The sequence below is a fragment of the Neospora caninum genome, chromosome VIIb, assembly GCF_000208865.1.
Source record: "Neospora caninum Liverpool complete genome, chromosome VIIb".
In the NCBI taxonomy this organism is placed as follows: domain Eukaryota; phylum Apicomplexa; class Conoidasida; order Eucoccidiorida; family Sarcocystidae; genus Neospora; species Neospora caninum.
The window spans coordinates 1588835-1609818 of NC_018394.1; the positions used below are offsets into that span (position 1 = coordinate 1588835).

At 52.2% G+C, this 20984-nt stretch overlaps 3 protein-coding genes across 3 annotated transcripts; 1 reads left to right on the forward strand and 2 right to left on the reverse strand.

Annotated features, from left to right (window-relative positions):
• Positions 1–6524: 6524 nt before the first annotated feature.
• NCLIV_025960 (putative nucleolar GTP-binding protein) lies at positions 6525–13625 on the reverse strand (the record flags this gene model as incomplete). Its single annotated transcript, XM_003882790.1, has 13 exons — positions 6525–6907; positions 7354–7522; positions 7895–8020; positions 8264–8436; positions 8707–8809; positions 9246–9502; positions 9768–9960; positions 10370–10459; positions 10940–11070; positions 11388–11490; positions 11813–12013; positions 12385–12582; positions 13596–13625. 13 exons carry the CDS (start codon positions 13623–13625, stop codon positions 6525–6527), a joined length of 2157 nt encoding a protein of 718 aa, XP_003882839.1.
• A 2630-nt stretch (positions 13626–16255) lies between these two features.
• On the reverse strand, positions 16256–18166 carry NCLIV_025970 (conserved hypothetical protein; the record flags this gene model as incomplete). Its single annotated transcript, XM_003882791.1, has 3 exons — positions 16256–16411; positions 16779–17638; positions 18157–18166. 3 exons carry the CDS (start codon positions 18164–18166, stop codon positions 16256–16258), a joined length of 1026 nt encoding a protein of 341 aa, XP_003882840.1.
• Positions 18167–18642: 476 nt separating this feature from the next.
• Positions 18643–19546, forward strand: NCLIV_025980 (hypothetical protein; the record flags this gene model as incomplete). Its single annotated transcript, XM_003882792.1, has 2 exons — positions 18643–18692; positions 18994–19546. 2 exons carry the CDS (start codon positions 18643–18645, stop codon positions 19544–19546), a joined length of 603 nt encoding a protein of 200 aa, XP_003882841.1.
• Between the last annotated feature and the right edge of the window lie 1438 nt (positions 19547–20984).

Consider the following 20984-nt stretch of genomic DNA (forward strand, 5'->3'; position numbering starts at 1 on the left):
CCCCTTTCGCACCGTATTTTATTAAACCTCGAACGGAATCAGTGTCTTCATCATCCTATTGCTCATGTGTGCTTTTCAACTATTGAGGTTTTGCGACTGCAACGCCTCTACCGTCGGTCTGTACTTGGTAGCTGAGAGTCAGCAGATCTATTTGGTTGAAGGCCAGAAGCAAACTTTCTGTTTTGAGATACATGCACCTTCTTTGACTCATCCCTCTCCGTCGGCCAACATCAGTGCGTTAGCATGGTAGGTGGTAACTCGGTGCTTAGGCTCCACATTAAGAGGCTTGTTGTCTTCCAGTAGGGATAAACGTAGTTCTCATGTGATTTTGACTGGCTACCGAAAAGTGTAGTTTGTCAAGGTAAGATCGACGGGTGTTCAGTTTGAGAGCTGGAATTGGAGAGAGAGCAGGGCGGTTCACTAGCCGAGTGATCAGGGAGCGGTCATTCTGCGCACGGGCGGACTCCGGTCTTCGACAAAGGCGGGTTTTCAAACGTGATCTACTAGGGATGTTCCTTTGGAATTGTTTGTAAACAATGAGGTTTGGCCACGGTCGCTGTTTTTAACTCCTGCAAGTCCCTCCAAATCAGGAGTCATTTGACTGTCACTCAAAGAATTCTTCTCTTCATGGACATAGTGGTCACACGATCCCCGTCTAACAATCTCGGGAGTTATACGCACATCTTTAGATTCGGATTCGCTAAACGTACGCAAAAGAAAATACGAAGTATAACTTGTGATTGTGTCCCAAAATAACGCTTCGTAAATGCTTCGATAGTTGACGGCAAGTACCTACCTCTTCTGTTTCGCATCACAGTGGGTGCAGGTCGCACTGCACGGCAGGCTTTGGCATGTGGAGCTTGACGAACAGTCGAATGGAGGGTCCATGTGTCTACCGCAAGACCTGCCAAAATTACTCCAGAAGAAAGCTGCGTTACAATGGACCCTCGAAATGTGTTTATTGCCGGGGCCTTCTGTTTCCCGCACAGGAATCAAGTCGAGAGTCAGCTTGTTCCAGTCAGGTGTATGGCCTGGACGGGGGCCAAAGCGAACACTTGAATCCGCATCGCGGCATCAACCTAAACGGTTTCGGCAATTTATAAAACACCGTAAGTGAATCTGTGGACGTAGAAAGGCTTTTGGATTATTTTCGGCTGCTTGCTAATCAGACATAGAGTATGCCAGTTAAAGCTATTGCTTAGGGATACTACACTACCACACTACCGAAAAATAACGAGGTATGCCGGTGAAGGCTTCGATTCAAGAGACGATTTGAGAGTCCAGAATGGTACATCTGTACAAACTGACAGATAATGACGACACGAGCCTCTGATTTACGGGTGTCTTCGATGCATGCGACAAGTCAATGAGGTCGACTTTAAGGGGCAGTCGGTCGTCCTCGCGTCTCCTCTTCACCGACGCTGGCCTGTTGACTCGTTGCTTTCTCATTTTCCTCCGACACACTATGTGCAAGCATTTCAACCATGCCACACACGTGTAATGCACAACATGCAAAGTGTTGCATCCACCGCGGTCAAGCATGTACTAGTAATGTCGATAAACGAAGATACTTCACCCGCTGAAAGTGATATGCGGTATACCTTATCCCCAGTCGCAGAAGGACAGCGAGGGTGTTCTAATGTGTTCTAATCTGTTTTTCTTACTTGCATGACGTGCAAGGGAACGCGAGGACAGAAGAGCCAGTATCGAGGATAAGGCTTTGGCGCTGCACCGCCGGAGTGCCGACGATCACATCTGCGAGTATTAGCACACAGCAGAAAACGAGAGACACGTATATATATATATATATATATATATATATATGTATCTGCAAGCGTTTCGTCATGCATCTGTATATGTCTGACGTGGAGCTAACGAGGACCGATGCAGTCAATACTGCAATGGATTTTTAGTGGTCTATACGTATGGATGCATAGAACGGCCTCCAATTTCTTGACAAACTATGCCGGGCCAAAATCTGATGTTACACTCTGCTTGCCGCCCTTGTCAAGTACAGCACGGTTACGTAGTTGGTTTAGCGTCGTACGGACACGGATACAAAAAACGCTGTATTTTAGATAGAAAGTGAGGCAAACGAGAATGCACTTCATTGCTGAGATGACTTATATCAAGTTCTTTGCCTGGAGGTTTGTTACGTCCGTACAGTTGCAGAAGATGCCTCGAGCACTGTACTGTCCATAGACTGAATTCTACTCCATATTATGACATGTTCCAGTTTTATGGGAGGCGCCCCGCACATTTCTTTTTTCATTGCCGCCACGAGCTCAAATTTGGGATAATGGGCCAGGGAACGTTACTAAAGATTGACCGGGTTGTCGAAATCTTCCCTGCCAAGTGTCTCAAACTATCTAAACAGGCAAGAAGAGACGTCAGTTTAAAAGTCTGTGAACTCTGGCGATACTGGAAAAGACCATAAAAATGGTCTTTTCTCGGTGTTCTCTGTTTTTTACTCCTTTTTAGTGAATCCTGGAGTAAGTAAAATCGTCCTTTAGAGCCGAACACTGAAGTAGACACAAGAAGAGTAGTTTGTCCAGCTACCTGCGTTGGACGTACTTGTCGAAGTGTGGTGATCAGAGGTGCATAGCAGTCAGGCCTTCCACGTAATATATTATGCATCTGCTGTGAGCCCTTCATCTGTTTCCATGGTCAGCCTGTGAAAGGATTTAACCGAAGGACTGGCGTGGCCTACAACTGAGCAAATGACTCATACCTGCAAAGTAGTACGCTGTTTGATGAATGTTCCCATACGCGTAGCTCCGGAGAGGTAGAGTTGCCTTCTCTTCTTGCATACTTCTTTTCTGATGACTTAGGAGACTGGAAGATGTCTCTCGATGTTTCTGTTGTTTAGACCTCGCTTGCCGGGAACCCGAGGTCATCAACGTTTGCTTTGCTGTCGTAACGGCTTTTTGAAGGCCAGCACCTGCTGGCCGCGAATGGTTAGATTCCAGAGAGGCCACTTGAGTTTCGTCGTTGTTGTTGCTTGACTCTCTTAAAATGGCGCTCCCTCTTGTTGTCTGGTCGAAAACGTTTACGGATGGCAATGCTGAACCTAGAACTAGAATGGAGGGCGCCTCAGTTGCGTCAGGGTACCAGGTACAGCTCGCGACCAGCGCAGCCGCTAGGAACGGCAGTAATCTACTCCATTCCCAACTACTGGTGGGACCACCGGGGACAAAGGGAGTTCGAGCCTTGTTTTGTGACGTCTTCATGGTGTTCGGGCGAAGTAAACTGCATTGAAATGTCTGGTGCTTTCTGGGACCCTCAGTGGTCCTCTTCACTTTGAGCGGCACACCGCGCCACAGAATTGACATTCCGGACGGAAAGCCAGAATTTTCTCGCGTTGCACAAGTAGCTTTCCGACTAAAATAGGCTGTCGGTGAAAACACTGCTGTCCAAAAATAACTCAAATTGGCCCTTGGCCCAAACGACGGTGTGCAAGTATGGTGCCTCTTCAGAGGAGCGCTCAAGTCTCGTCCGGTTACCTTTTCTTCTCAATCCCCCCCCTGGGTTTGACAACACTCCAAATCTCATAAAAGCCCCCGTCGAAGAGGTAAAAGAAGACAGGCACATGCCTGTATGTATATGCATCTATATGCACTCACGACTTGACTCTTCCCGGTGCAAGGGGTTCCGCAGCCGGTTGCCGGCGCCGAGGACTATCAGAGGACAAGCATACATACATGCATACATTACACATACATGCTTACACACATAGAAACATTCATACATACCAACTATGCACATATATGCCCCGGATTTCTTGTGTAGGAATGATGCGGAAGCCGAAAAACGTCTTTCCCGGGCAATGCTGAGCGACCTATGACAAGTCAGTCAGCAGCAGTCCAAGTGATCGAGCGATTCACAGTCACGAGAGAGGCGGAAAAAAACATGGAGAGAGCAGCGGGAGCAATCCACAACATGAGACGCCGAGGCTCTTCTATGCACCTTGCAAGGCGGAGAAAAAAGTCAGAAGGCATGCTCCTTTCAGTCATTCAAAGGGAAAGGTAAATGTCCATCCAAGAGAGACGACGCGCGTCGCCAGACCTGTGCTAAAACACCATATATTTCCCTCAGCTTCTTACATGTTCTAATCGCCCAATCGGCTTGCGAGGCAACAAAACATGCTCACCAGTCGGCTTTGCGTGCAGAGAACCACCTGATATGTGAAGAAGTATCACTTGAGGCGAATCACTCAACGTAGCCCTAGACAAGTAATGAACACGGGAAGAGCTTTAACGCAAAAGTTGTCCGGGGGAAGAAACCCAATCTAGTGCCGACAAACCTCTTCACTGACATTTGCCTCTTCTCGTGAGTGTCGTTCCCAATCTTAGAGGAACAGGACAACAGGGAAAGAAAACCTGCCCAAAGACGAGTTCTAAAGAGAGTGGGATAAGACGCAAGCGCCCTCACTTGCCTTATACACCAGGTGCGATATTTCCGAACGCTTTTCAAATAGCCTCCCTATGAATCAACCTTCCACCTCACAGACTACTCGAGGAACGAGGAGCAGACAGGGATACAGCCGGGCTCAAAACACCCCTCTACACTACAAAAAAGGGTGGGGACTTTCGAGAACTCCGTTCCACTCCCCACTCCCGAGAGCTACGCTGATACGCACAGAGTCCTTTTCTCCGTATAAGAGCACTGGCGGCGCTCTCTCCCATCCTGAGCTATCTCCTTCACTCCAAAGCAGGCTCTTTTTTGGCACCATTCATATTCCAATCTCAACTTGTTTCTGTTAGTACACGTCGTAACCATTTCGTTCGCAAAGGACGATTAACTTGCAATGTGCCTATGAGCGCATGGCAAACAAATGCATGTAGAAATTGGGACATCCCGAAGAATCAGTAAAAAATTGAGAATCTGTTACCTTACAGGAAGTGTGAAAAAGTGGTGAGGACCATCATTAGCAGGCATGTTGAACCATGTGGGTTAATCTTGATCGCGTGCTCGTGAGGAAATAAGATGCAGCCGAACAGGCTCAGTTCGATCCATCTGTTGCGGCACTAGAGATGTTCACTAAGGACCCGAGCTGCTTCGCGGTGGTCACGCACCAGGGAGTGTTTCCAGAATGGACTCGGTGGAACTAGTGTTGCACAACCACCACTCAGACGAGTGAGTTTTGCCAAGTTCTTCACTGATACGGAAACATGCTGCAACGCCAAATACCGACATGGAAGCGATCAGTTGCAAGGCATAAATATAATGACTGAAGCCCCCTGAGAGTCACTGTTCCACGACTACGCAAACAGCTCCCGCGTGTGCCTGGAGTAACGCCTTCCGCGGTTCCCCACCACACGCTACACCTTCACTACTGCTACACCTTCACTACTTGGCCAAGTGCGTGTTCGTGCAACCCATCTCAGGGTGTGTTCTCGTTTTTGAGGGAGTCGTGAAGACCCCTCCGAAAGGCATCTAGAACTATCATCTGGCGAGGACTTGCTCAGAAGTCAAATGATATTACTAAATGGTGTTGATATAAACGCAGCATACAGATTCTACTTTGATTGGATGCAGCAGGCATGACCCGAATACACCCGATAGCTCATTCGTATAGGCCATTGCTTAGGCGTGCTGAGAGTGAGTGCCGGGCCTCCTCGACCGGATGGCACTTCAAACAGCAACGGAAATCAAGGCACTTGCTAACTGTCGGAACAGACAATTCTTTACAATAAGAATGTATGCTTCTGTTACTGGGTCGCAAAGTCGACATTCGTAAACGCGATCAATCAATCTTCCGGGACTCCCGTTCTTTTCCCGAGTGCTGACCATGTACGTACGATAAATGGAAGCCGTGTAAAGAAAGAACGCGGATTAACATGGAGCGAACTTCTAGAGGACTTTGTTGAAAAGATGCCCAAATCGGATGTGGCATCGCCACTACGATACGTTCACTGGACGTGGCTAGACTCGTTTTTCTGCATATGTCAATGACCTGTTCAATTCGTGATACGTGGCCTCTGTTCACAGTGCACAGCCACCTTGCCCTTTGCCGATTGGCGGTGCCCACAGTGAAAGATGCGTAGCTCAATGCTTGCAACTCGTGTATACTCAGTGCACTTGAAAAAATAAGATTGATGCCGTCACTAAACGTGGGATTGTAACACTACCGCGCAGGCGTTTCCGCTGCGGTTTCGATTCAGGGCTTTTTTCTCACTCTGGACCAGTTAAACAAGAACTGCTCCACCTAATCTTCAACTGACAAGTCACAGACATGGGAGGCTGCAATATCCGTATCATCAGTCTTGATCTCGTCTTCGTCAAATGCTGGCCACTGAGGCAGTTCCGGCATCTGTTGCCTCAGCAAACCAAAGCAATCCGTGACACAGAACAACTACGGGGAAAACGTTCCCAGCTAGTGACATGAGAGAGGCAATCCCACAGCACATCTCCATCCGCCATGGAGATGCATGCACGTGTAGATACACAATACCAACAGGCGAGCGATTATCTGTGTAACAGCCGCTCTTGTTTTCCTTCGTTCCTGCAAGTGTCTGCGCTTTTCATCGTCTGTCAGTTTTGCCATTGCTGCGCTTTCCAGAGAACAGATGCTTGGGCATTTTAACGCTGATGTGTCGGTCGGCTTCTCCCGCTCGGCCTCGAATTGGACGGTCAGCTGCAATCTTCATTTTCCTTGCCTTTCTCTGAGCCACACCACCAAGTCTTCGAATCTGACCAAGAGCTGCGGGCCCTTGTTCGCGTTCCTCTTCTTCACCTTCTCCCGTTCGACTCGCTGAACGCGCTCGGCTCGCCGCTCGCTGACGGGCCGTCGGCTGCACGGAACGAGACCGGCTCATAGCCCGAATCTTCTTCTTCAGTCTCCCGTGACCATCTTCGTCTCCGTCTGCACCATCCGCAGACGGCGATCGACCGCGACGCGCGCTCCCTGTAAACGACACAAAACAGGCGCTTCGTCTCCAGTTCTCGAAAGCCAGATTGCGCACGGTGTGGGTGTCGCGACGAAAAACACTCAAATCGACACCAACAGGTGTTCTAACTTTTACGTCAACGCCCGAAAGCGGCTTCGTTTAGGAACGTGTGAATATCCATATATTTCCCAACCCCCACATTTCTGTGTTCCGCCTGAGAGGAACCCAGACCGATAGGGAAGGGAAATCCTGCGGTACATGGCCATGTGTATCTTCGCTGACTTTTGATGCAGTGCCCACAAAATTGTCTTCAGCACTGGGCCTCCGCCACCCGACGCGTGAGCGTTCCAGAATCCGAGCGTGCAACCGAGACGCACACCCTCGCAACCGATTGTGACCAAGGAATGCGCAATTCCTTCAGTTGCCTTGTGCTTCCCTCTATGTCCATTCTACAATATCTTACTCTCAAGAGTTCTTCCTCGGATTGTGGAGCTCGCCTCTGTGCCCCGATCCGTCGAAGCAGCTGTGCTCTGAGCTTCGGACATCGCATCCGTCACGCTTGCGCCGTCTCCTGCCAGGCTGGAAGCGGCCTCCAGGCGCCTCTTCTCGCGGATCTCCTGGAGTTTTGTCTTCTGAAGAAAAACAGGGATACACAGTGCAAGGAAAGAGCAGGGGAAATGTGTCATCGAAGCCCAGGCAGGGACCGAGAAAATGCCAAAACGGGGAGAGAACCACACTAGGTAGTACAGGGGAGCACCGGAAGAACCGCGATGGATGAACGGGCGACTGGCAGAGGGAAACGAAGGACAGAGGCGACAGCGGGAAGACGTTTTGTGCGGGGCTGTGTGATCCCTTTTTCTCCGCTTAATTTGTTCGGCATTCGTTACTTTCTTCGGAATCGAAGAGGCGCGACAGCCGCAGTTCAATTCAGTATGTTCTGCGACAAAAAAATCACTCCGTCAGCCCTGGCGTTCAAGGAAAGAAAAACGGAAGAGTCGCCCTACCGGTTTCTTCAGCAGGCGCGGTCCATTGCGCTTTTTCTTCAGGCAATTCATCAGCCGCTGTCGCTTGATTCCCAAATGGAGTTTGGCCATTTCCATCTTCAGAGACGCCAAGTTATCCAGCTGATCCTGACAAACAAACAAGGCATGCGCACTTTATTTTCAGCGTCCAAATAGACATAAACCTACCATCAACACACACTCTACGGACTCTACGGCCACAACTGCAGATGCACACACGCACATACCGACACCCGAGGAATCGCGCGTTGGTACAACGGAAGTGGTGCATGCTTGTGTGCGTTATTGCCAATTTCAGACATGACAGATAAAAACCTGTGAATGCGCCTCACGCGAAAAACAGAGGTGTACCTCTAAATCGGGTCTCTCCATTTCTTGTTGTTGAAGAAGAAGAGCTTCCTCCTCTTCCAGGAGTTTGAGTTTCTCCTCGATGTCGACGTCCACGAAATCTCGGACATTTTGCCCGTTCAAAAACTCCGGCACCACGTCGTATCGCCACTCTTCCTTAGCCAAAATGTGCGATTCTGCGTTGTACCACAGCAGCACGAGGACATCAAAAGACACCTGCGTTCCTCGCGAAGCAGCAAACCAGTCTCCAACGCAAATCCTAAGTTCCGGGTCTCGCATGGGACGCGACTCTAAAACGGCCAGAACGAAGTGGAATACTCACCAAAGTTCGGAACGGCCATTTTCTATCTCAACTCGCCACTTCTCTACCTCGGCAGGACACTGAAAATCTTGTTAACTCCACGAGGGACAGCCCGGGGGGCTGGAAAGAATCGTCTAAGCCTTACTTCGTAGATCCACACTGTATACTCCGCTGCCTCCTTGTTCTTCCTCCAAGTCTCTCTCCAGGACGCGCCTCGGTTGCCGAACAGCAACGTCACCCTCATCCTGCTGAAAACGGGAGGAAACAGAAAAGTCGACTCTTTGGGTGCAAAAAACCAGACGACTCGAGGACGAAGCAAATGCGCTTCCCTTCCCATGAAGACTTCTCCGGTACACACCGTGTATAGAGATCCACGTGCCCGCGCGTCCAGAGATTCACACCTGAACAGATACACTTCGAAGCGCGTTCATGCGCATATATACGCATAAACATGCATGCGCGTGCATGACGGTCTTCAGCCTGCTGTATTTGACTCGGCGTTGGTGCCTGTGGAAATCTGAACCCACCGGCAGTTCCTCCTCAAAAGCCGCCCCCACGGCTTTCCCATCACCCAGCGCACCACACATCGTGCGTCTCGTGTGCACGTTTCGAATTTACTTTTTTCTCGACGCAAGGCATCGGTGGCTGCTTCGCTGGTTTGTGAGCCTTCTCTGTCTGGCCTACCTCTCTCTCTTTCTGTGCATCCAGGACACTTTGAGGAACAAAGGGCTGGCGGGGATTGTCGACTTTCGTGACAAAGAGTTTGCTGTCCAACTGTTGCTGCAGCGAGGACGCCGAACTGGACCCGCCGGGAATGAGGCCAGTAGCCAATTGTTTCTGCTCGACGCGCTGCTTCAAAAGCAGTTCACACGCGCGATTCTTCGCGTCGTCGACGCCCGCACCAGTGAGCGTTGACGCCTCAACGAACTCCACGGTGCGGTCTGTTTGCGCAGAACGCAGACAAGAGAGCCCAAGAGAGAGGTGAGACGCACAGGGAAGGTGGGCGGAGATCTGGAGAACACATCGCCTTTTCTCTGTCTCAAAGACACAGGTGGGAACGCAGACTGCGGATCGAGAGACGAAACACACGAAGAATCTAAGCCTGTCCTTTCGCGCCTGTCGTGTCTGCTCCGCCCTTCTCGTTCGGCGCTCACGTCCGAGCCAGGCCGCACGGCAGCCTCCGCAGTCCCGCGCTCCAGTTCTTACCTTTTCCCATGGTTCGAATGAGTTCCCGGTGCTCGGGCGAGAGGTTGGCAAGCCGCATTTTGTCGGTTTTGTTCAGCACCACGAGGATCGGCTTATTCTTGAAGAGCACGAGGAGCGACTGAAAGAGACTCACTTGGCTCTCGATCGTGTAGCCGCACTCTTCGCTGATGTCCAGCATGAAGACGACGACGCTCTGGTGGAAGGAAACGCGAGACGAAACGGCACTGGACATACCGACGGGCATGCAGAGTGAAGCCGAGGCGCGTGCGGGGTTAAACGCGCGACACACAGGCCGCACGGACAGCGAGCATCGACAGAAGACGGGAGAGACTCCGCCGAAACCACGTAAGATTGGAACCCACATGCTTCTGGATGTCCGAGAAACCAGAAGAGACGTCGATATGCTACAGCATCTCCCGAGTACACAGAATCACAGAATTTGTATTTACATGGGCCACACGAAGCGCAGACGACGAGATATGACGAACGAGGAACGCGAAGCGCCGGAAACGCAAAGGCAGAAACAACAGTGGACACCGAGTTTGAGAAGCGGAACTCCGCTGTGGACGCGCGGTCCGGCAAAAAAGGGGACCGACTCTCACCTGAATGTGCGTCAGCGCCGTGATGGCCAGCATTTCAATCAAGTTTCGCTCGTCCAGGGGATGATCGAGAATTCCCGGAGTGTCGATGATCTGAGGAAGTCAGCAAAAACGACAAAAGGAAGCGACAGTCCCAGCAAAGCCAGGAAACGGAGAGGGCGAAGCAAAACACTGCGACTTTTACGGCAACCCACAGGCGTCCGTGCGTGCACACTCGTCGCCTTTCTCCCCCGGACACGAAACCTGCTCGGAGTTTCGGGCAAAGCACACCCTGCCAGTCGCGCTACGAAGATACGCGACGCAGACCCATTTAGATGTGTGCCTCTCTAAAATGATCCCTCCTCAGACAATACATGTAAACAGAGAATATTCACGCAAGCGTGTGCCGATCGACGTGAAAGACGCCGAGGGCCCGAGAAAAGCGTCTCGACGTTTGCACGCCAGACGAAGAAAGACGCGCATGCACATTTACGGTTTAGCGTTTACACCTGGATGCGCCCGCGACGAAGCAGCTGTGCCTTCTGCGTGTCTGGATCGTTCTCTCCTCTGCAGTTTTCCCGCGAAAATGCTCACCTGCCAGCGGTTGTAGAGGAAGTCAAAGTGGCCGACAAAGAGCGACTTGGTGGTGAAGGCGAACGGTTGGACGTCGACATTCGCGTTCGAGACGCTGTTGATGAAAGAGCTTTTCCCTACATTCGGGTAGCCTGTCGCCGAGACGCACATGAAGGGGAAACCATGCGCAACGAAAAACCCGCAAACTGGAGAAAACGTGGAAAGGGCTGCACGAGCGTGACGACGAGAGAGACTTTCGGTGCAAGCTAAACTCCAGTGCGTTTTTTCCACGCGCCGACACCGCCACACATTTACACGGTCTGAGCTTACATACACGCACACGCGCGCCGAGACACGTACAGCTTGACCCATAATAGACCAAACTTTAAATGCATATATAATTAGCACATACATGTGCATGCAGCTGCTTCTGTTTCCCTTGGAACCACGCGTCCTTCCGACAACGTACCCGTAAGAAGAAGTGTTCGCGTGACTGGGTTGATGGAAGGCAGTCGAGACATGTGCTGGCGAACTTCCTCCAGGTACTGAAGCGGCTGCGCGAGTTTCTTAACCTGCGGAAGAGCAAAGGAAGCAAGCGAAAAGAAACCAAAGGCAGATCGGGGGAAACGGGACACACAGCGCAGGCGCCTCGCCCATTTTTTTGCGGGTCAAGTGAGAGAGACGGAGATCGCGTTCGTTCTTGGGAAAACGACTTCCGAACCGGCGAACACATTTCTTCGGAGAGAAGCAGACAGCATCCACACGCAAACGGCCCGCGAAACCCCGTTTCACTATCTCCGCTCCTTAATGCTCTCTCTCTCCGCCTCTCTGCTTCCCTGTCTGTTTCTCTCTAATTTCTTTGTCTTATTCTCTGTTTTCTTTGTCTGGACTTACGAGCGTGCACATGCGACCGAGGGCTGCAACCTTCAGGCTTTTGCATTTGTACAGACCGTCCGCGTATTTCGCGAGGGTGACATACTCCTTGGCGATCTTCTCGATGCGGCGCACCGTCGTCGACAGCATCCCCAACGCAAGTTTGTAGTGGTCTCGGTCGTACAGAATGTTCAGCAAATCCGAATAAAACGGATGGATGCTCTGAAACACACACAACGCAAAAACGCTCGAAAAGGCAATCCTCACGACTCCAGAAAACATGCAGATGCACATGCAGATGCACCCAGGCATGCCGTCCATCTTTACACAAAGAGGTGAATCGGAACACATGCACAAGCATATACGCAAACACATATCTATATATATATATATATATATCATATATATATATATATCATATATATATATATATATATATATATATGATCATGGAGCTGCTCGACATGCATTCATCTCTCCAGGGTGTTGTTTCCGAAGCGAGAAACGCGTTTTCCTTTGTGCATTTTGTAGATTCCTGCACACCTGAGGAGTCAGGCAAAAGTACCATCTGGGTGGTTCGTCGAGCGACTTACATCGAGTTTGGGGAATCCATCCACAATTTCCTTGAGTTTTTCTACAAAGGTCTGAGAGCCGAACTTGATTTTTCGCATGTAGAACTTTTTTATGGCTGCCAGCGCGCTTTTTCGGTGGATTTCCGTGGGCGTCTTTCGCTGCGTCTTGGATAGACAGACGTCAATCAAACTGGACGCCGTCAGCACCGGCGGAATCTCCTGCAAACCACACGCAAACGACGGATGTTTCAAGGGACGAATTTCTCAAGCGACGAGGCGCACGCCAGGGCGCTGAGACTCGAGCGGTCGCACGCGCGCAGACATGCTGGATGTGGACGTAAAAGCGCTGAGAAAGGCGCGCGGGGCAACGGATGCTGTTCAGAGCCCACGCGAGGAATCGAACCTATGTATCTCGGAATCAGAAAATCTTGAGAACGTAAGCAGAGCCGATAGCCGAAAACAGTCCAGCCTCCGAGTCGAAACACCTGCCGGAAAGATCTTGTGAGAAAAACGAAAGGCGAAAAGCGGAAAACGCGAACCACGCGCGGCCGTGTGAGGTGGTGCGGAGGAGAGAGATGGCCGAGGAGTGTGGAGACAAGCAGGAAAGGGAGAGAAGGGAAGAGAAAGGAGGAGAAGGACGAGAAAGGAAGAGAAGGACGAGAAAGGAAGGGAAGGAAGAGGAAGGAAGAGAAGAATAAGAAGCACGAGACCGACACAGCGAGACGCCTGGAGAGACGCAGTCGCCGTGGACGACACACAGCTTGACGAAGGGGCGTAGGAGACAGAGAGGAGAATAAAATGTTGGGTTTTGAGAGATTAGGAAATAGAAGTGTTTTAACTTTCACTCTAAAACCGCAACCGCGCGAAACAGACCGTCCGGGGAGAGACCCATACTGGTTCCTTGAGAGACAGCGCAGAGGGAAGAGGCGAACTAGAGAGACGATCTGTTCGCTGCAGAGCGCTTGCGAAGTGTTGGACGGTCGCGGAATTCAAATTCCCCGCCGAAAACGGCGTTTCCCGACTTTAAAAAGTAACAAGCGAAACGAATCTTGCACAGCTCCAGCGCACGCTGCATGCCAAAGGTCGGTTCCGACACACACCACAAAAGAAAGACACAACCCTGAGAGACACGAAGATGAAAAGTATGGAAGGGAACACGAGAGGGAGAAAGAGGAGAGGAAAGAGCGGCGGGGAAAAGAGGGAGGAGGGGACAGCCGCACGACCGTTCTTACCTTGAGCTTGCAGAAGGTTCCAGCCTCCATGTTGTCTTTGAATGAGAAGAAAAACCTGGAAGGGAGGGAAGAAGACCAAGGCGGCGCGTCAGTCCTTGGTCTTTTACAGGTTCGAGTGACTCGTCTTTCTTCGTCCGTTCTTTCCCCGCGTTCATGCGCGTTTCTGTCTTGCCCCGCAATAGGCTAGAAAAAGCGGGAAGAGAAGAAGACACAGTGTGGAAAGAAAAGAGAGCGGCAGAAGGAGAGAGAGGAAGCGGGAGAAACACGAGCTGAGGAACAGCAAAAAGCTGAGCGGTTGAGGGCCTCAAAGCACGTGGCGCATGCGCGGCTGGTCTCTGCAAAGATTTTCAAAAAGACCGCCAAAACACAGGCCTTTCACGTGAACCTGCGGTTCACTGAAGGACGGCCGTCTCCCTGTAAATCGGCGAAGACGAAAATCAAAGAGGGAGAGGCAGGGAACACGCGTTTTCGCTTCTTCCCCGAGCTCGGCCCTCAACAACCCCACACGGGCGAGCTCCGAGGCCGAAAGGTTTTGGACCCGCGAATTGCTCTGGTCCTTCAATTGCAGCGGGGAGGCCGTTGGGAGAAACATCGGCCGATAGAGCAAGGAAAAGAAAACCGATTTCCTCACCCTTTTTTGTGTGAGAGCGGCGCCCAAAGAGGGGACAGCAAAATCGAAGAGAACGCGCAGGCCGCCTCTCCTTCGTTCCCGTCGCCCTCAAGAAAGGCCTGCATGCGCTGTCGTCCGAGCCTCTTTTTCGACGCGAACGGCGGTCGAGCTCTCTCTGCTCGCGAGCGGGTCCGGTCCGTCCTGAAAAACACTTTTTTTCCTCGCCTCTCGCTTCTCTCCATGACAATCACCTTCGAGAACAGGCCGGGGAAGGCGCGGCGCGCCTTCCCCGGCGCCTTTCCACTGTTTTCCCGCGATCTTTTCGCGGTGAGAAAGGTGACGCACTCGCCATCTTGCATCCGCTGGCGGTCCACGCACATCAAGAGTTGAACCGGAGTTAGAACACGCAGACACAGACAAGAGACAGTACCTCGAGAGATGCAGTTTTTTAGGAGATGCAGGTTTCTCGCGTGTCTTTCAGCCTCGTCCCTGTATCTTCGTTTCCGCTGGAGAGAGGGAATTGAGGCACGCGATATCGTTTTTTCTTCAGGAAAAAGGCTGCGTCGAGCTGAGCAGCGACACCGCGCAGTGCTGGGATTCATTCACATGCAAACTTCCGAACCAGTCCGTAAAGAGGTTTCCCCTGAGGAAGAAGAAAGGATCTTTCTCTCTGGAGAGAAACCGGGACTTGGTTCGTATCGCGACAGAGCGCATCTAGACTTGGAGCGGCTGTGAGCAGGCTGTCCCGTGGAATTTACCGTGTCGCGTGTAAAAGTGAGAAAGAACAGAGGCAAAAAACCAGGCGCAAGGTCATATCCGAGACACTTGAAAGTGTGGACCTTCTGTCCTCCCCTCGTGTGTCTCCCTTTCTCGTACACTCTCGAGTTCCGCTTTTTCTGTTCTTTTTGACAGGCGCTTCCTTCTCGCTGGAGCCTGGTCTCAAAAAGTGCGAGGACTGGTTGAGTCCGCCGCCTTTCTCAGCCCACCTCTCGACTTTCTTTCAGCCGTGTCTGAGAGAACCCGGTTCCCTTTGCCGCCAGCAAATCCTCAGTTTTCCTCAGTTGCCTCGCTTTTTTCTTTTCACGAAACTGTGTCGCAAAACTCGCTAGAAAACCGGACACCGTACGCCGCCCAGCCCGTGCTGCGGAGGCGAATCCTTTTTTTGTCAGAGAAGCCGCTTTCTAGAGGAGTTGCCTCGCCGTTCCGGTTAAAAATGCGAATTTGAAAACAGGAGACACTTCGGCTGACAGCCCCAAAAGGCGCCTTCGGCGCGCCGTGCCTCCGTCCACGACTCTTGAGCGCCACGGAAGTCCCAGCAGCCTCTGTCGTTTTGGTGAAAAGCGGTTGTCTACCGCACAGCATCGAGGGAAATTCACAAAACGTGGGGAGCGTAGAAGAGGAAGATCGCCGGAAAAAGCAAGCGCCGACGCTTTTCGAAAGGAAAGAAAGCCACAGATTTACATACGCAAGTCCAGATGCAGTAGCTGACAGGACACCCCGGAGGCGGCCAGCGAGAAGAAAAAACAGAACTGTGTCGATCTACAAAAAGAAATGAGCCGGTAGAAACTCGTGCGGTAGAAACTCTGGAGTACCAGGCGACGGTTTCACGCACCGTTTTGTTCCTCGCGGTCGCCAGAAAAAAAGGCAGAAGAAACCGGGAGTCCGACGCAACGTGCGGCGTGCAGTTAATCCGAAGCGGAAGTCTTAAAGTTCCCGCCGTGTGCTTAGCACCCCGCGACGCGGCGCGCCGCTCGAGGAGCCCTCAGAAATGCTGTTTACACACACGGCCCTCGCGCCGACTCGCTCACAAATACGCGCGGAATTTGGAAAACCCCATAAAGAGGATAACTCCACAAGGCCGCAAAACATACAAACATATACAGAGACGGACGTACGCGCTTTCTTCTGTGTATGTAACTCACCCGTGTAGGTTTACATGCCATGCACATATATATATATATATACATATGCGTTTGTATGTTGATGGGAGGCTGAGTCGCCGTTTGAATTCTTGGCAGAAAAGAATTCCTCGTGAATTCAGTTTCGAGCCTCAGAGGTTTTCTTCGGCGATGACAGCGTCCGACGCGCCTCTCGCCTGGAGCACTTGAATCTTTCGACGGCGACAGTTCTCTTCATATTTGCTTTTGAAGACTCGTCTCGCGAGGCAGTAATCGAATTGACGCGTCCGATCTAGCCACTTCAGTCTCTGAAATGCAGAAAGAACACACACGCAGCAGGCGTGGTGCACTTCCTCAACTCCATGCAAATACTCACTGAGGCGTGGAGGATGCCCACGCATCTTCTCCAGGATCCACACGTCTACACGCATGCGCCCGCCAAAAGGAATGGAGGTGTATCTCTCTCCATCTGTGTCTCTCTCTGTGTGTGTCTCTCTGTCTGTGTGCTGGGTGTACGCGCATCGCGATCTGCCTGTAGCTACACCCTTTCCCCACGTCGAGTTGTTTGCGCGCGCGCGCCCATCGCCACTTCTCTCGCTCTCTTTTTCTCGGTCTCTCCGCCGCTGAAAACGCGAGAAGTTTTCTGCTCCTCCTCTTCTTCCGTGGCGTTTTTACCTTTCTATGCCAGAATCGCGTTTTGCTGTCGAGGAGAGGGTACCACTCCCGGACCGTTTGCGGGTTGACGCGCTGGCCGACGAGGGCGAGACGCATGTCGGTGGTGAGGCTTCTGGGCACGTGTTTGAGGATGAAGAGTTTGTGGAAGAACTCGTCCATGGGGTACTCGCGGAACCGGAGGACGACGGCGAATTTCCAGGTTTTGATCAAGTTCACCATGCGCAGACGGAACTGCGGCCGCTTGATTTGGCCTTGGATGTTCAGCATGTAGCTTTCGACGTAGACGCGGGAGATGTCTCCCCCCTGTTCATGGATCTTCTTCCGCGTCGCGTTGAGCAGATTCAGCAAGTAGTTCACTCGGTGTAGGCACAGCGACGACAGCCAGTCGATGGCGTCTGTGATTTGCAGCCCCTTGATGATGGTGCAGTACAGCAGGAGCTTCTTCTTGCCGAGAGGGATGTTCCCCTTCCGCTCTTCCCAGACGCGTCCACCGCCTTTTCCTCGCCAGACAAAGTCCACATCTCCCCTCGACCTTTCTTCTTCCTCCGCCTCCTTCACGGCCTTCCGCCGCAGCTTCAGGCGCTTCTGCCGGCTCGGCAACGCCGCGAACGGTTCGAGCCGCGCACCCTCGACTTTCGGGACGAAGAAGTTCACCGTCTGCCCCGGGTACCGCCCTGTCTCCGCCACTGTCGCCTTGAAGCGCTGGACCTCCGCTTCAGCTGCGTCCTCGTACGCGACCGTGGCCGTGACGAAACGCGGGAATAGGTGCCGCCGAAAAGCCCGACTGCGGTTCATGGCCTTCACTTCCTGCTGGCGCCATCTCCACCAGCCCGAGCGCCGCCAGAACGGGTCGCGGATGCCTGCCGAATCCAGAGGAAAACGAGACACAGAAACCCAAAAAGGGCGAGAAAAAAAGAGGTAGAGAGAAGGGAAGAGAGAAGGGAAGAAAGAACGGAAGAGAGAAACCGAGGGGCAAAAAAAACGAAAAGGAGAGAGAACACAGCCGGCTGTCAGGTGTCTACGTGCGAGGCTTCGGCCACGCACGAACCCCCGAACGGATCTGTGCGTTTGCCGTGGAATTCGCCCTGGCAGCCATACACCTTGGCAACGATCGGGGAAACCGTTTCCCTCTGTGCACAGACCGCGCTTCCGTAAAGCGACGATGAACGCATCTAATCCATATCTCGCGCCCCACGGGGAAAAACACCCGGATGTGAACATTTCATGTGCACACTTCCCTGCATGCACACAGGTGCCTACGGAGGCATGCATGCACATGCCTGTCTACATACGCCTGGCTTTGCATATACATACATACATACATACCTATAAACATACATACATACCTATAAACAGACATACATACATACATGCATACCTATAAACATACATACAAACATACAGGACTTACGCCTTTTCGTGTTTGGAAGTCCGGAAGAGAAGCACCGCGAGAGAAGAAAGGCGGCGGGAAGGCGCCTGTCGAGGTCGCTGCAGAGAGTGGAAGGCAGCAGAGAAGTGGAGCCCGGCGCTCTGCCGAGCGGGACGGGTCGACACCCCGCGGACTTGCTTGCGCCGGGCGCATGCAGCGCAGGGATGCCGGGGAGAAGCGAAGCCGCGGAGGGGAAAGAGGAGCCAGACGGAGAGAGAGGAGACAGAGAGAGAAGAGACGGAGAGAGAAGAGACGGAGAGAGAAGAGACGGCGAGGAAGAGCGACACGTAGATCTGCAGACAGGCGGACACGGGCCAACTGCCAAGCAGGAAGAACCCGAGGCAAGAGAGAGGGGAGGCGCCGAAGAAAACGAATGACGCACCGTCTCCGACACTACGTTTGCACGCCTCCACTCCGAGCTAGAGTGCGAGAAAGATGATGCGCACGCAGGGGAGTTGCGAAGAAAACGAGAGGCAGGAACAGACGTAGGGGATGGGGACGAGGACCGAAGAGCCGAGCGGCAAGGAGACACCCGAGGCGCAGAACAGGGAGAAACGGACCAGCGAAGGGGAGAAGAGGGAGAGGCAGAAGAGAGAGAGGGAGAAGACGAACGGGAGAGAGGAGCAACGAGAGAAGAGAGAAGCGTAAATGCCGACGAGGGACGGGAGAGGGAAGAATGGGGAGACGACGGCTGGGGCATGAGAAACCCCGAGGGGCGAAGGCGACCAGCCATCCTTGATCCCACGTTAAAGGGTCCCCACAAACATGTCGCTTTCCGATTGGCAGTGTATCTTCTTCCCTTCCCGCCTTTCCTCTTTTTTTTACGGTTGTATTCTCCCTCTCGCTCTGCGTGCGCTCTCTGCGGGATCTCCTCCCTTCTGTTCGCTGCGCGCCTCTCTCCCCTACACGCACACCCGCACAGATTCTATTCGAAGAGAGTAAGAAGAAGACGGAGAGGAAGAAGAAGAAGGAGAGGAAGAAGAAGAAGGAGAGGAAGAAGAAGAAGGAGAGGAAGAAGAAGAAGGAGAGGAAGAAGAAGACGGAGAGGAAGAAGAAGACGGAGAGGAAGAAGAAGACGGAGAGGAAGAAGAAGACGGAGAGGAAGAAGAAGAAGGAGAGGAAGAAGAAGAAGGAGAGGAAGAAGAAGAAGGAGAGGAAGAAGAAGAAGGAGAGGAAGAAGAAGAAGGAGAGGAAGAAGAAGAAGGAGAGGAAGAAGAAGAAGGAGAGGAAGAAGAAGAAGGAGAGGAAGAAGAAGAAGGAGAGGAAGATTATAAGGACAGATTCCGTCGAGGGAAAAAGGGGGAAGATGCGGGCGTGTTTGAGAGACGAAAGAAAGTGAATGAGCACACGGACACAGTGAGGGAAAAAGACAGACTCTCTCGTGGATTCCTCGTTTTCGTCGAGAAAAAAAGGTTGCGCTGTGCCGTCCAGCGTGCACCCCGGACGGGAAAATCCAAAGAAAAATATCGGCCAAGGTATGAGAGAGCGGGAGAGGCAGAGAGGGGAGAGGAGCGAGAAGGGAGAAAGAATTGAGAGAAACACAAAACCAACTGGAGAGAGATCAGCAAATCCCTCCCTTTCGCTGACACGTCACGGGAGAGAACGGTTGCGTCGCCGGCGGAGCGTCGACTGAGAGAGACACCGAGCGGAAGCAGGGAGTGTGTTCGACAGACCTTTTCCCAAAATTGCGCCTCTCTGTTGTGTCGAGAGTTTTTCTCTTCTCACGAGAAGGACCAGAAGTTTCCCCATGCTCGTTCCTTCCAACAGACAGGGACTCGACCGCACATGCAATTCTGCATGCGCTCTCTCGCAACGTTGAAAACCCCGTCCGGGGCTGAGCCCACGAGAGATTTCGAGGCGAGATTCGGTCCTTTTCCCTCTCTCTTGGCAGATGGTTTTTCCTGACAGTTTGCCGCCTGGATTTCCGGGTTCTTTCCTGCCTCGAGCACCGTCCAGTGCCCCAGCTTCATCTCGATTTTCTGAAAGACTTGCTCGGCTCTTGTCTCTCACGCTCCTGCCTTCACTGTTCTGGCTTTCGCTCTTCCTGGGAAACCGCCTGCTTCCTTCTGTTTTTCATTTTGTATCGCTCTCTTCCTCTTTCTGTCTCGTCTCTCTCGTTGTCGGCGCGGTGGCTGCGTGTCGTGTTTGAAATTCACGTGCCGTCCGCCAGCCTCCGCCATCGCGCAGCTGATGATCTCCGCACGAACATGATTTGTTTCCAGATCTCACTCGCAAAGCGCAAGCAGACTGTGTTCATGCTCGCTTCAGAGCTGTGATTCCGCGTTTTTTCCTGTCTCAAAAAACTAGGTGAACCCGACGCGAAGTAACCAGTTGAGAGGACAGGCGGGTCCCGAGAGAAATTTAGGGAACTGACGCAGGCAATCTCGAGCAAACTGGTGAACTTGCCACGAAAAGCGAAGGAAGGCGACAACTTAAACGCACAGAACTCTACCGCGTCAGTGAGTGGGTTTTCTGGGAATGCGCCGCCGAACTAACACAGTCCAGTGAAAAAGGCGCACCGATTTTTGGTTGTCCAACAGGCGCATGCTTGCACATATTCGGGGGACTCTCAGGTAACCCCACGCCCCGATTTCCCTTTTTTTCACAGTCCTTCCGCTCGCGGCAGAAAGGCAAACGCTTCAATTGCCTCGCTGATTCTGCCGCGCTGACCTTGTCACTCTCGGCCTCAGAAGCGGGGTCGGGAGACAGAAACAGGCGTCTGTCGAGATTCGTGACCATCGAGCGTTTTCTCCCTTCTTCTCTGGGTTCTGCTGCCG